The sequence below is a fragment of the Dipodomys merriami genome, unplaced genomic scaffold (assembly GCF_024711535.1).
Source record: "Dipodomys merriami isolate MVZ:Mamm:240054 unplaced genomic scaffold, mDipMer1.0.p SCAF_14, whole genome shotgun sequence".
Lineage (NCBI taxonomy): Eukaryota > Metazoa > Chordata > Mammalia > Rodentia > Heteromyidae > Dipodomys > Dipodomys merriami.
The window spans coordinates 36,035,012-36,050,673 of record NW_027202715.1 but is presented as its reverse complement, the minus strand read 5'-3'; the positions used below and the strand labels follow the sequence as shown (position 1 = coordinate 36,050,673).

General features: G+C 41.5%; 1 protein-coding gene across 1 annotated transcript in view; it reads right to left on the bottom strand.

Annotated features, from left to right (window-relative positions):
• Positions 1-1,632: 1,632 nt before the first annotated feature.
• The window catches only part of Kif11 (kinesin family member 11), a 47,882-nt gene continuing 33,852 nt past the window's right edge, over positions 1,633-15,662 (bottom strand). The window contains exons 17-22 of the mRNA XM_070021190.1: positions 14,763-14,869; positions 10,426-10,705; positions 9,266-9,488; positions 7,620-7,768; positions 6,216-6,341; positions 1,633-2,646 (exon numbers count right to left, since the gene is read on the bottom strand). Of these exons, the coding sequence (XP_069877291.1) occupies positions 2,512-2,646; positions 6,216-6,341; positions 7,620-7,768; positions 9,266-9,488; positions 10,426-10,705; positions 14,763-14,869 (1,020 nt within the window). The 3' untranslated portion in view covers positions 1,633-2,511. The remainder of the gene's footprint in view (positions 2,647-6,215; positions 6,342-7,619; positions 7,769-9,265; positions 9,489-10,425; positions 10,706-14,762; positions 14,870-15,662) is intronic.

The window sequence follows — 15,662 nt, the reverse complement described above, 5'->3', positions numbered from 1 at the left end:
ATTATTTTTCTACATGTAAATTTAGTTTGGAAAAAATAACATTTTTGCCAAATATTGGTGGTGAATGTCTTCAATTCTGACACTGGCGAGGCTGAGCTAGGCTGTGAATTTGAGGACAATCTGGTCCACAAAGCAAGATGTTATGTCTCACAAACAAAAAAGTGCTGGGGCTGGGAAGGTAGCTCAATGGTAGAGTGCTTGCCTTGCAGGCATGAAGCCCTGGGTTTTCCTCAGCACCACATAAGCAGAAAAAGCCAGAAAGTGGCTCTCTGGCTCAAGTGGTAGGATGCTAGCTTTGAGCTGAAGAGCTGAGGGACAGCACCCAGGCCCAGAGAGAGTTCAGGCCTCATAACCAGCAAAACACACACACACACACACACACACACACACACACACACACACACACAGTTCAGGCCTCATAACCAGCAAAACACACACACACACACACACACACACACACACACACACACACACACACACACACACACACACACACACACACACACACAGTTCAGGCCTCATGCCCAGAGAGAGTTCAGGCCTCATAACCAGCAAAACACACACACACACACACACACAGTTCAGGCCTCATAACCAGCAAAACACACACACATACACACACACACACACACACAGAGTTCAGGCCTCATGCCCAGAGAGAGTTCAGGCCTCATAACCAGCAAAACACACACACACACACACACACACACACACACACACAGTTCAGGCCTCATAACCAGCAAAACACACACACACACACACACACACACACACACACACACACACACACACACACACACACACACACACAGAGTTCAGGCCTCATGCCCAGAGAGAGTTCAGGCCTCATAACCAGCAAAACACACACACACACACACACACACACACACACACAGTTCAGGCCTCATGCCCAGAGAGAGTTCAGGCCTCATAACCAGCAAAACACACACACACACACACACACACACACACACAGAGTTCAGGCCTCATAACCAGCAAAACACACTTAGAGTTCAGGCCTCATGACCAGCAAAACACACACACACACACACACACACACACACACACACACACACACAGAGTTCAGGCCTCATGACCAGCAACACACACACACACACAGAGTTCAGGCCTCATGACCAGCAACACACACACACACACACACACACACACACACACACACACAGAGTTCAGGCCTCATGACCAGCAACACACACACACACAAACACACACACACGTCCTACCTCTCATTTTAAATACTAGGCGCAACATTTATTCTTTGAATCTTTTTTTTTACAGTCCTGGGGCTTCAACTCTGGACCTGGGTGCTGTCCCTGATCTTCTTTTGCTCAAGACTAGCGCTCTACCCCTTGAGCCACAGCACCACTTCAGACTTTCTTGAGTAGATTACTGGAGGTAAAAAAAAAGTCTCCTGGACTTTCCTGCCCAGGCTGTCTTTGATCTCAGACTCCTGAGTGGCGAGGACTAACACCACTGGTGCCCGGCTGCTCTATTTCTTTTAGGTGTTCTGGTTCTTGATATTAAATATCTCAACAACATCCAGAAACATGGTTGCCAGATCAAAGTATCAGGGCCCTTTTCAGGATTAAGATTCCAGCAGAGAAATATGTACATAAACACATTTTATTATATACAAAAAAACAAAGTTTTATCAGGTAAGCAAAGGAATATAAATTATAGTCATAATTGATATTCAATAAAAGCCCTTAAGTCATTATGACCATATCAAAAGACAGAAGCTTTAGAGTGAGGCCACAAAGCCATGAAACAGAGATGTAGGCAGACCTTCCATAACCACAGTCTGTATTCCATGGAAGATGGGTATTGGGTGTTGGTGAACTCTGAGAAGCTAATGTGTTAGGCTTCACAAAGGAATGAAATGCTTTCATATCTGGGGCAAACAAAAATGCTCAAGAGGGCTACTTCCAGGACTTTTAGTACTAACAGTAATTTTAGAGGTAACTGCATGAACCGTGTTTTAAGACTTCTAGTTAAATCTTGTCCTTCTCATAATAAGAAAGACATTTTCTTGTAGCCCTGCAAATTGTTGGATGAAACAAAAAGACAGAAAGAAAGCAGCGAGAAGGCAAAAATAGAAAAGTAAAGAAAATATACTTAACTAAGACACAGCAGAGAATGAAGAAATGGGGTTTTCCAAGGCTGTGCTGGTGATATTTACATATGCAAGTCCCAGCCTAGAACAATCTGGTTCCTATATACTCAATATTTAATAAAAAAATTAAAAAAAAACAAAGCTTTTCATTTGCTATTAAGGGCTACTTTATATGAAAAGGTAGAAACATATTACTCAATGCAAAAATCTAGATGGAATTCAACTTAATACATACAGGAAGGACAAAAAAATGGGTAGATACTAAATTTAACGATTTTTGTTACACTGCCTAGATATATATGATTTGTTTTTCATCTGTACACAAGGTTTCAGCTCTGGCATTTCCGGTTTTATTTCTCTTCATGCTGTTAACCCTTGTGTTAAGTGAAGTTTATCTGGGCTCGCAGTGGTAATCTGCTTTTTGTAACAGGGTGCTCTGCAGTTTCTTCCAGTTTAGACCTCTCCACTGGGTTAACACCTCTGTTTTCTTTGTCTTTTCCATGTGTTTTTTTATGCTGTGGATTTAAAAAGAGAAATTAAATCAATATAACATTCAATACTCATCTATTAGAAAAAAAGTTATTGTATTATTTGTATAGAAATGGAAAGACCTGATATTACGTTAAGTAGACTTAAGTCAGGCGTAGGGAGACAGGGATGCATGTTTTCCCTATTATGTGGAAGCAAGAATTAGCTTCCTGTAAGTAAATACATTGAGTGGTATGCAAGTGTATACAGATGTATTAACTGAAATATGGTAGTTTCAAGGGAGAACTCAAATAGTGTAATTCCTTAGAAAGGCAAAGTCAAAGTGCAACAAAATAAATACCAGAAAGAGGACTTGAAAGGGGAGAGGGGGAGACAAATGAAGAGGAGGAATTGCAGTCAAGAACTGTGTATTCTACAAAATTAAGAAGAGTTCAGGAAGAGGTGGGTAGGGAAGAGATGGCTTAGAATGTTGAAAGGGGTGACACTGATCAAGATTCATTGTATTCACAAACTGCTTTGTTAAATGGCAACTCCTTTGTACAACTACTACTTAAAAAGTAAAAAGATATCTATCATTCAGTACACATTACCTATACTATATTTTCTTGCTTGCTTTCATTTGTTCCTTTTTGTTGTTGGTGGTGGTGGTGGTGGTTGTGGGGCTTGAACTCAAGGCTAGCAGCACTACCACTTGAGTCATAGCGACACTTCCAGTTTTTGAGTGGTGAATTGGAGTTAAGAGTCTCATAGGAGACTCTTTTCTGCCTGGGCTGGGTTCAAACCATGATCTTCAGATCTCAGCCTCCTGAGTAGCTAAGACTACAGGTGTGAGCCACCAGCACCCAGCTTCATTTGTTCCTTCTCTTTTTTGGGGGGTTGGGGGGATAGAGGGGAGACATTCTGGAGCTTTTAGTTTTTCACTCAAAGATGGCGCTCTAACAGTTAAGCCATAGCTCCACTTCCAGCTTTTTGTTGGTTAACTGGAGATCAGAGTCTCATGGACCTTGCTGCCCAGGTTGGCTTCAAACCATGATCCTCAGATCTGTCTCCTGAATAGGATTAGGCTAGCATGAACCACTGGCACCTAGTTCCTATACGGTTTTTTCAAAGTTTTCTAGATTATAGGCAAAAAGGCTTAAATGTAAAAAACTTCAAAAAAGCTTTAGCACACATTAGGGCCAGCAATTCTTTTGGAAGGTACCTGTGAATGCCTCCTTTATTTTAGCAGTAAGGAAGGAGTAGGGTGAAGTGGTTTTCTAACAGGGGGTGACTTCTTCCACCAGTGACATTTTGAGAGTGCTTAGTGGCTTCTACGAGAAGCCAGGAAGCTACTAACCATCAGAGTCACCAGGAGAGTCACAGCATTTTTCCACTTTAAAATGTCATCTGTGCTGCTGCTAGAAACCCTGCTAGGAAAGCAGATGAAGAATTCTATTTCAAACAAGAAAAGCTGATACCTTGAATACCTTAAAACGCTTCAATGTGTTATTTTTAAAGTGTGCTTTACATTTCATATTTGGGAACTATACTTCACTACAATCTTCTTGTTTGCCCATAAAGAACTATAAAATACTGTTACCATTCCCTGCACACTGTTCATCAATGCTAAGACTCATAAACCTACTTTATAGTACAAAGCTGTCTGGGGATAGCTCTAGAGTTATACCTTTCTAGCTTATCAGCCCTGACTAAAAAAAAAAAAAATGATTGCTTAATAACTGTGACAAAAGTTCCACTGTAAAATCTCAGTGATTGGCCACTGTGGCTAATGGGATAAACTGAGTATGTGGGTGGTAACTCACTTCCCCTTTCTCCTGTTGAGGGATGAAGTCATCCACTCAAGCTGAGGCACCTGACCAGGGAGAAAACTGGCTTTTCAAAGGAAAATGGTACTTTCAACAGAAGAAAGTTCTGATTATCAGTGGGCAGGTTGTGTCTCATGCTACAGCTCAATAGCTGAGCACTTATTTACACAGGGCCCTGGTTTCCATATCCAGAATCCAGGGGAAAGCTTTAAGTCCATAGAAACTCCCTAGACCACCTGAGTTTGAAACCTCATGCTTGACTGCTATCAGACAAAAGATCATTTCTGGACTTCACAATAACTAACTCCAAATCCTTTAAGCAATACTGTATGGACTTCCAGGATCAATAATGATCAAGGTGGCTGGGCAAGGTGACACACATCTGGAACCCCACAAACTCAGAAAGCCAAAGCAGGAGGATTTTCAGGGTCAAGGCCAGTCTGGACAAAAAAGGTGGGGTGGAGGAAGCAGGGGCAGGAACTAGAAGGTGAAGTAGGTGAGGGGGTGGGAATGCACACACTTCAGAAGTAGCATTTCAGCTGTAAAATGCAGATATCAATATCTTACATAAGGAAAATCTTAATTTTCTATGCATGCATCTTCAGAGTAAATGGGAAGATGCTAGGCAGTTTGTAGTACCCCCTCCAAAAAAAGGGAGGGAAAAGATCACAGAATTTATTTGAACAAGATTAGAGAAGCAAGGAGCTCAAGAAACAGGAGAATCCTTAAGCGCCTCAGGCAGAAGAAATCACTAATATAACCTAAGAGGCTTTCAGTTCTCAGTCTTTAAGCCCCTTAGCCTTCAAACTCTGATGGGCTGAGAGATGGGCACCAGGACTTCCAGGTTAAGAGGAAGAAGAGGGCAATGGCTGCTCTCATTATCTATCAGAAGCAGAACAGCTAAAGATTACCAGCCAACTATATAGATCAAGAAAAACATTTACCTTTATCCTGGAAAATATTTTCCTTACCATTATTACATAGGTAAATAATTCAAATCAACCAGGCACAGGTGGCCCACACCTGCAATTCTAGCCATTCAGGAGACTGAGATCTAAGGATCCCATGTCGAAGAAAAAAGCCCAGGCAGACAAATCCAAGAAGCTCATATCTCCACTTAATAGCAAAAAGTTTGACATGGAGGTATGGCTGAAGTGGTAGATCATCAATCTTGAGTGGAAAAAGCTAAGCAAGGCCATAAGGCCCTGAATTCAAGCTCCAGTAACACACACACAACACACCCAGTTTAATTCATAAACGTTAAGAAGCTAGCCAGGTACTGGTGGCTCATGCCTGTAATCCTAGCTACTCAGGAGGCTGAGAGCCAGTGAGGACCACAGTTTAAAACCAGCCCAGGCAAAAACTAAATGATACTCTTTATCTCCAATTAACTACCAAAAAAAGCCAGGAGTGAAGGCTCAAGTGGTTGAGGGCCAGCCTTGGGCAAAAGAAGCTCAGGGCTAAACAGAGTTTGGTCCCAGGATGCGCATACATATACAGAAAAGCCATCCCAAAGGAATGACTGTTCCACACCAAAATAATGCCTTTAAACAACAACAGTGTCTTAGCCAGGTGCCAGTGGCTCGTGCCTGTAGTCCTAGCTGCACAAAAAAGTGACTTGATAGGGACCCTAGATTGACTTTGAACTCCTGATCTTCCTGCCTCCTTAATGCTGAGGTTATAAGCATGAACCACTGCATCCAGTGAAAAGCAGTGCCTTTACACCAAATAGTCAATGGCTGCCATAAGCCAGACATGGAAGGGTTATGTGAATTGAAACAATCAGGTACCTGGAAAAATGGAACTCCACCACTTGAAGAGTAATCCACACTAGTATGGACAGAATGTACAGGTGGTTCTTCACTTAAAGGTTCTTTAGTACATTGCTCCAGGACTGCCATTTCTGCCTCCAAGCCCTAAAATAAGATAATCACAAAAGAAAAGCAGTTTTCTTCTTTGGACTCAACACAATGTATATTACCTAAAAGTTAAATCTCAACAAATTAGCAGAGTCTAATAGTCTAGTAGAACTAATTCCTATTATGGTTTGTTTTTGGTCGAGGGGCCTGAACTCTGGGACTGGGCACTGTCCCTCAGCTCTTCAGCTCAAGGCTAGTACTCTACCACTTGAGTCACAGCACCACTTCTGGCTTTTTCTGCTTATGTGGTACTGAGGAATCAAACCCAGGCCCTCATGTATGCAAGGCAAGCACTCTACCACTGAGCCACCTTCCTACCCCCCCATTATGTTTTTTAATAAAGAATACAAGTTCCTATTCTACAATGATATCTCAGGATCATTTTTCAGTTTACTTTCTGTTTTCTAATTTCCCAACTTTCCTATAATTACTAGTAACTGCAAAGAACAAATTATAGGCTTGATAATTTAGGTTCTGATTGATCTTTGTGGTTCTTAGTTTCCTTCTCTATACGAAGGGTCCAATACTAGTATATACCTCAAGATTACTGAAAGAACTGAGTCAACAGGTAGATTTAGCACAGTGTCTGGCACAATTTAAATAGTGGCTGTTCCTATCTACACATTGAGTAATATAAAAACTGACAGGAGGGGCTGGGAAGGTGGCTCAGTGGTAGAGCACTTGCCTTGCATGCATGAGGCCCTGGGTTCGACTCCTCAGCACCACATAAGCAAAAAGCCGGAAGTGGTGCTGTAGCTCAAATGGGAGAGCGTTAGCCTTGAGCTGAAGAGCTGAGGGACAGTGCCTAGGCCCAGAGTTCAGGCCCCACGACCAGACCCAAAAAATAATAAAAATAAAAACTGACAGGATTAAAAGAAAGAGAATGAAGGGTCAGACAACTATCATAAGAGATAGGGTAAGAGGGCAGAGTAACATTCTGCACATCCATGCTTGATGCTTTTGCTCCTTTTTGAGAGATTTTCAAAACTGGAATTGCAACATCAGAGTCTTGGAAATATGCCAATCCCTCTATAAATCCCAACTGATGGTCCATTGGTAAAAATTACATTGGATTTGTCTTGTAGCATATGAGTAGTTTTGTAACTTTATTAAAACACAGTTGACATGTAAGAAGAAACACACTTAAAATATATACTTGAAAAATCCTGACACTTATAAATACCCATTAAACCATCACAATCAAGAAAATGTGGTTGAAAGAACCACATAAGCAGTTGCTGGGACAGTTCTAACTTACTATGCTTCAAGGTTTACCTGACTGGTTCCTTCGTGGTTCTCTGAAGAGCTCAGCATCTTTAACAGGTGAGGCTGTTTCTTTTCCAACTGATCCAGGAGCTGTTCACGTGGTTCAGTTCTCACCAGGGTCATTGGATATAAATAATTTTTCCTCTCTGGTGTGGTACCTTCAGCCGACATTAGAAAAATTAAGTTTGGAAGTTAAAGAAGATTCTTTAAAAAAAAAAAAATGCTAGAACTGATGTTTTCAAATGAGCCGGTGGCTCATGCTGCAATTCTAGCTGCTCAGGAGGCTGAGAATCTCAGGATCACAGTTCAAAGCCAGCCCTGGCAGGAAAGTGCATATAGAAGTTCATGCTGTCAGGATTTACAAAGCTTTTTCACTAAAGTATTTTTCACTAAAATATTTACATACTCTGTGTGTCTGTGTGTGTGTGTGTGTGTGTGTGTGTGTGTGTGTGTGTGTGTGTGTGTGTGTGTGTGTGTGTGTGTGTGTGTGTGTGTGTGTGTGTGTGTGTGTGTGTGTGTGTGTGTGTGTGTGTGTGTGTGTGTGTCTGTCTGTCTGTCTGTCTGTCTGTCTGTCTGTCTGTCCTGGGGCTTGAACTCTAGGCCTAGGTGCTCTCCCAGCGCTCTTCAGCTCAAGGTGAGCCCACTACCACTTGAGCCACAGTGCCACTTCTGGTTTTCTGCCTGGGCTGGCATTGAACTGCAATCCTCAGATCTTAGCCTCCTGAGTAGATAGAATTACAGGCGTGAGCCACCAATATCCAGCTACATTCTTAATTTCATATTTTTTAATACTTTCTTCTACTTCTTTTTATTTGTGCTGGTGCTGCACTACTGAACTCTGGGCCTCACATTCTCTCAAGACTTTCTCACTCAGAGCTGCTCTACCACTTAAAGTACATTTCTAGTTCTTAATCTGTTCATTAAATACAAAAGGCTTTGAGGTATGACTTATGCACCTCAAAATTCACTCATTTTAAACATATAGTCTGGTGTGTTCTGTGAAATTACAAAGTATGCAACCATCACCACAACCCAACCAATAATCCAATGAATCACCTTGTGTAAAACAGCTGTTACCTCAATGAAGGTTTTCATGGATCACTGTGCTTACTAGTTCTCAAAGTGATGATTACCACACACTAGCAGTCCATGACAAATCTACAATATGGTGAACTCTGCATCAAACTGCATTTATTCAATCACATCCCTTTTCACATAACACTAGGTAGGTGGTTGGTCAGTTTTAAAATATCCCTTTTTTTTCTTTTTCAAGACATAGGGTCTGACTGTATAATCCAAGGTGAGCTTAAACGCTCAGTCCTTCTGCCTCAGACTCCTGCGTGGAGGGATTATATGCATTCACTACCACGTCCTTTGCTAGTAAAGCCAGTTCCACTGTATTGTGGTATCCAAGTCCTTGAAGTACATACCATCTAACACTATCTTGGGAGTACCATTTTTTCCATATTTGACTATATTAAGATGATAAATTCCTATTAGGCAGTGGCAGAACCTAGTTATAAAGAACACCACCAAACAATACAATTAATCCCTCATCCCAAAACTAATATAAGCTAATTTAAAAAAAGAACACCTAACACTGTATATGTTGAATTCAACCTTAAAAAATCAATTTTGTTTCCAATTTAAAATACCTGTTGGGATATCCAGTTTCAGATCCTGTTCCAGAAAGCAGTTAAGCTTGGTCAGACCAACTTTTACCGTTTCATTAAGTTCTAGACTTTGTGCCATCAATTTTTTTTCATCAGCAATTATCTGATCAAGAAACAAATTATGCTGGCTGGCAAAGGCTGCTTTATGTCCATGTAACAGTTCAGTCATCTCTGACCTGGAAGCTTCACAGCACTGGTTTACACCCTGCAAATGATACAAGCTTTACTAATAAAATTAAAGGTGTCAGTATATCACTGAATCTGTCATTTTCCCTTACCTTGAAACTTACTATAATAAAAAAAAGTTTTATAAAAATCTGGAGAGGGGCTGGGAAGGTAGCTCAGTGGTAGAGCGCTTGCCTTGCATACCGGAGGCCCTGGGTTTGATTCCTCAGCACCACATAAGCAAAAAGAAAAAAGCCGGAAGTGGTGCTGCAGCTCAAGTGGTAGAGCATTAGCCTTGAGCCTTGACCTGAAGGACAGGGCCCAGGCCCAGAGTTCAGGACCCATGACCGGACCCCCCCCCCAAAAAAAAAAAAATCTGGAGAAAGTCATATAAATGGAAGATATTAATGTCAAAACACAATTTCCTCAGGGAAATTATAAGTCAAAAACCAAGGCTATGGGCTGGGAATGAGGCTTAGTGGTAAAGTGCTTGCCTAGCATGCATGAAGCCCAGGGTTCAATTTCTCAGCACCACATAAGCAGAAAAAGCCAGAAGTGGCGCTATGGCTCAAGTGGTAGAGCATTAGCCTTGAGCTGAAGAGGTGGAGGCCAGCACCCAGGCCTAGAGTTCAGGCCCCATGACCGGCCAAAAAAAAAAAAAAAAGAAAGAAAGAAAAGAAAAAGCCAGAAGTGGTGCTATGGCTTAAGTGGCAGAGTGCTAACCTTGAGCAAAAGAAGTTCAGGGACAGTGTCCAGGCCCTGAGTTAATGCCCCAGGACTGGCAAAAAAAAAAAAAAAAAAAAAAGCTAGATACAGGACAGACATAGGACAAACATTAAATTAATTTTGAGATCAAGACACATACCAAAAAGACCATGAACAGCTTATCAATATTAAGTTACTCATTATACCTTAAGAACATTTAATTTGCTGATTATAGTAACTATCCCAAAGTAAGTTCCTGGAATAGTTATTACCTCCAGTAAGCTCTCAAGTTCTTCTTTCCTTTTATTTAAGCAAGATATCCACTGTTCAGAAAAAGAAACTATGTTCATGTTCAGAGACTCACATCTCCGTTCAGACTGTTGAGATACAATTTTCAGGTCACTGTTGAGTGTATCACAGAGCTTCAAAGACTCTTGAACCAGTTTTGTACCTTCTTGGTTAAAATGTCTGAGTTCTTGTGATAAGCCATCAGAATCAGCAATCAATTTTTTACTGTGGGAAGTTGTTTTGTTGATTATGTCCTTGGATTTCCTGTAGGTACAGAGAATAACATTGTTAAGTGGGGAACTAAAGTTTTCAAAGGATATACTTCCTAATATTCTGGGGCTCTCCAGTAGAAATCGGGAGGGAGGCAGTGTAATACACAGCTCATGTTCTTGATAGAATCTTCTAAACCTAGAATGGACTTGTCTGATCCACACTTGCCATTAACAACCTTTGGAAAAGTCATCTTTTCTCATGAAACCTTTCCTTAGACAGGTGGTTTTCCTTTGCATAGGTAGGTGGTGACCCAGAGTGCTTGGCCTGGACCCCATCCTTCCTGCCAGAGAAGGGACACAGTACTTGAAGAGAGCAAAGAGACCAGAGCCCTTTCTGCTTCATGTGTCAGTCCCCCAGGACACAACCTTAACTCCAAGCCACAAAACTACAACTACCAACAGACACCGGGACCAATATTAGTTGGGCATTGATTGGGCCCCTGCATTTCCCACAGTTGTAGCTGATGTTAGAAAAACTAACCAGCTCACAATCTCCCCACACCACCCTCACCGAGGCTCACATCTGTCCCAGAGGCCTGAATGTGGCAGCTCCCCAGTTGTGGGAAGCAGAGCCAATCCAGGATTCCAGTGGGGAGTATTTCCCCACCCTGCCCTAGGGAAACCGTCCCCCTGTCCAAGGCTCACACCTGGCTTAAAGGCCTGAATCTAACTCCTCACCCTGTGGAAAGCAGACACCAATCTGACACTCGACACTCGAGTGGGCACCAGTCCAGGACTCAAGTGGATTTCCCCATCCAGCCTTGTGGGAACCTGCCTTCTTCCGAGGCTCATGTCTATCCCAGAGGTTCAAATGCTGCTCCCCACCCCATAGGAAGTAGACACTAGTTCAGGACAAGTGGGGACCACTCCCCTTAATACATAATGGGAATCTGCCCCAACTCCCAGGGCTCAAACAAGGTCCAGGTGTTGGAATGCTACTTCTGGCCTCTCTGCAAGGAGATACCAGACCAAAACTCTGACCAGGACAACCTTCCCACTAGGACTAGTGGGAATCTTCCTACTCCAGACACAGATCCATGCCAGAACACTAGACTGTGGTGCACCCACCACATGAAAGGAACCTGCAATATTGGTATCTGATAACATAGATTTTTATTCTCTCTCTCTTTTTTTGTCAGTTGTGGGGCTTGAACTCTGGGCTTGGGCCCTGTCCCTGAGCTTTTCAGTTCAAGGCTAGTGCTCTACCACTGTGAGCCACAGCAACACATCCAGTTTTCTGTTGATTAATTGGAGATAAGAGTCTCACGGGACTTTCCTGCCCAGGCTGGCTTTGAACCCAGATCCTTAGATCTCAGTCTCTTGAGTAGCTAGGATTACAGGTGTGAGCCACTGGCTCCACACAAGCAAAAAAAATCTGGAAGCTGTGCTGTGGCTCAGCTGTTAAGAGTGCTAGCCTTGAGCTGAAGAGCTGAGGGACAGCACCCAGGCCCAGAGTTCAGGTACCATGACCAACAAAATAAACAAACAAACAAAAAACACCCAATATGAAGAGACAAGGAAAGACATTACATATTAATTAAAGGCAATGATCCATGAAGAAGAAATCACAGAGGTCAATATATATGCACCAAATAATTGAGCCCCTAAAAACATTAAACAAACAGTATTGAACTTACAGAATATGGCATACCCCCAACACAATAATACTGGGAGATTTTAACACTCCACACTCACCAAAGGACAAGTCAACTACCAAACAAAAATAAGCCAAAGTCAGGTGCCAACCCAGGCAGGAAAGTCCATGAGATTCTTATCTCTAATTATCCACACAAAAAAACCAGAAGTGGCATGGCAGTGTGGCTCAGGAGGTAGAGTGTTCTCCTTGAACTGAAGAGTTCACAGACAGCACCCAAGCCTAGAATTCAAGCCCCATGCCAAAAAAAAAGCAAAGAAACCTCTGAGGTAAATGACACCATAACCCAAATGGACTTAACAGATACTGAGTACTCCATCCAACAACAACCCCAGTTCACATTCTTCTCAGCAGTCCATGGAACATTCTCCAAAATTGATATCATAGGACACACAAAGATCCCAAGCAAATACAAGAAGATTAAGATAACTCCTGGTATATTGAATCAAACTAGTTCTCAACAACAAACATATTTCAAAAAACACTCAAACACATGGAGACTGAATAACATAAAGGCCACATATCCAATACATACAAAGATCTCAAGAAATTAACCCCCGCATGTAACTGTAACCCCTCTATACAGTATTTTTACAATAAAAATATATATACAAAAAACAACAAAATATTCCACATTGAAGGCAGAATAAAAATATTCCCAAATAAAAATTAAAAAGAAAAAAAAAGAAAGAAAGAAAGAAACAAAAAACCTGACCCCCTTGCCAAACCTAATAAACCAATCATTAAATGGACAAGGGAGCTAAGGAGAGACTTCTCAGAAGAGGTAGAATAGCAAAGAAACACATGAGGAAATGCTCATCATCCCTGGCCATAAAAGAAGTGCAAATCAAAACAACTGAGATTCCATCTTATCCCAGTAAGACTGGCCAACATGTGAATTGGTGGGGATGCTGTGAAAAAGGAACCCTACTGCTGGGAATGCAAATCAGTATAACCACTCTGGACAGCACTCCAGAAGTTCCTCAAAAAACTAAACATAAGCTGGGTGCCAGTGGCTCACGCCTGTAATCTTAGCTACTCAAGAGGCTGAAATCTGAGGACTGCTGTTCAAAGCTAGCCTGGACCCCAGAAAACCGAAGTGGTGCTGTGGCTCAAGTGGTAGAGTACTAGCCTTGAGCCGAAGAGCTGAGGGACAGTACCCAGGCCCAGAGTTCAAGCCCTATGACCAACAGGAAAAAAAAAAAAACTAAACTATAGACCATCCCTACAACCTGCCATTCTAGTCCTGAGCATCTACCCTGAACATCATGAGCCAGGATATGATAAAAATACCTGCACATCCATGTTCATTGCCACACTATTCACAATAGTCAAAATATAGAAACAGCCCAGATGCCCTAAACTAGAGGAGTTGACCCAAAAAATGCGGTACCTATACACAATAGAATTGCATACAGCCATTAGAAAGAATAAAATTATGCCATTTGCAGGAAACTAGAACAAATCATTATAAGTGAGCAAATCATGGTTTAGCCAAGCTCAGAGCAACAAATGGCATGTTTTCTCTGATATGTAAAAAATTAGATCTAAAAAATCACTGGGATATGATAAATTGTACAGTATTCAAGATACTCATACATAGCAAGACCAGAAGAGGATATTCTTTGGAGAGAAACACAAAGGGTGCAATACCTAAATGCCTCTTCATATTTATATAAAATTATATATATATAAACAAACTCTAAGATGTGGAAACAAGAGATCTTTTTTTTCTTTTTTTTTTTGGCCAGTCATAGGGCTTGAAATCTGCCTGCTTGAAATCTGTCCCTCAGCTCTTTAGCTCAAGGCCAGTACTCTACCACTTGAGCCACAAAGCCACTTCCAGTTTTCTGGTGGTTAACTGGAGATAAGAGTCTCCCAGACTTTCCTGCCCAGGCTGGCTTTGAACCATGATCCTCAGATCTCAGCCTCCTGAGTAGCTAGGATTACAAGAGTGAATTACTAGCACCAGCTTGTTCTTTTTTTTTTTTTTAATGATTCTGGATTCTGTCTTCTTTATGTATAATATCTTCATGTGTATATCTTCAGGATAGTAGCAGGGAAGATACAGAACTCGAGTGAAAATGGGTGAAAAAGTACAGCAGTACAGGCTGACTGTGGGTGGAGATGGGAGGGAGGGACTGAGAGTGAGGGAACAGAAGACACTGTACAAAAAGAAATGTATTCATTACCTGACTCATGTAATTGTAATTCCTCCATACATCACCTTTATAATAATAATAAATAAAAAAAGAAGCCAAGTACTAGTTCCAAAAATAATTAGCAAAAAAGCAGGGCTGGAGCGTTGATTTACATGGCAGAGCACCAGCCAAGTAAGCAGCAGGTCCTGAATTCAAATCTCACTACTAGAAAAAAATAATTAACAAGAACTTACTGCTCTGTATTTTGTTGAACACCACTAAGTGGTTTCTGAATGTTTTCACACTTTTCTTCCAAAGCAGAGAATCTGTCCTCCCAAAGACTGACTAACTGGCAGAGTTCCTATAGGGAAAGATATAAGAAAGGAAGACAATTGAAATTATGACTTTGAACATTTTCTTCAGGTCATGACTGATGACAAAGAAGCATTCTCCCATAGGTGAAAATTAGATAAATTATTGACGAGGTCTTTAACTCCACCTCCCACACACACTGGAAAGCAGTGAAAGTGAGGCTAAAAGATTATTATTAAGGGATCTTTTTTTTGCTGTCAGTCGTGGGGCTTGAACTCTGGGCCTGAGCACTGTCCCTTAGCTCTTCAGCTCAAGGCTAACACTCTATCACTTGAGCCACAGGGCCACTTCTGGTTTTCTGGTGGTTTATTGGAGATCAGAGTCTCATGGACTTTCCTGCCTGGTCTGGCTTTCAACAGCAATCCTCAGATCTCAGCCTCCTGAGTAGCTAGGATTACAGTTGTGAGCCACTGGAGCCGAGCTTATTAAGGGACTATTAAAGTAAGTAATCAGCAGATTTTATTATTGTAACAAACTGCTGTAATTGTACTTCCAAATTAATCACTTACGTGGAAAAGGATTTAACAGATAAGATACACAGTGGCTTTTTTTTTTTTTTTAAAACTGGTAAGACCACTAGAAGGGAAAGTTGATGCTGGTGACCTAATGGTTCAAACAAGCCAAATATAGCGATTATCTAGCTAAAAAAAATCTGTACATAATACAATTGGGTGATATTAATAAATCATAAATAGAAACTTGTTTGTTTTTGCTTTGGGGTATTTGTTGGGGGTGGGGGAATATGGGAGGTATCTCAGAAAGGGAGGGAGGAAAGGGGAATA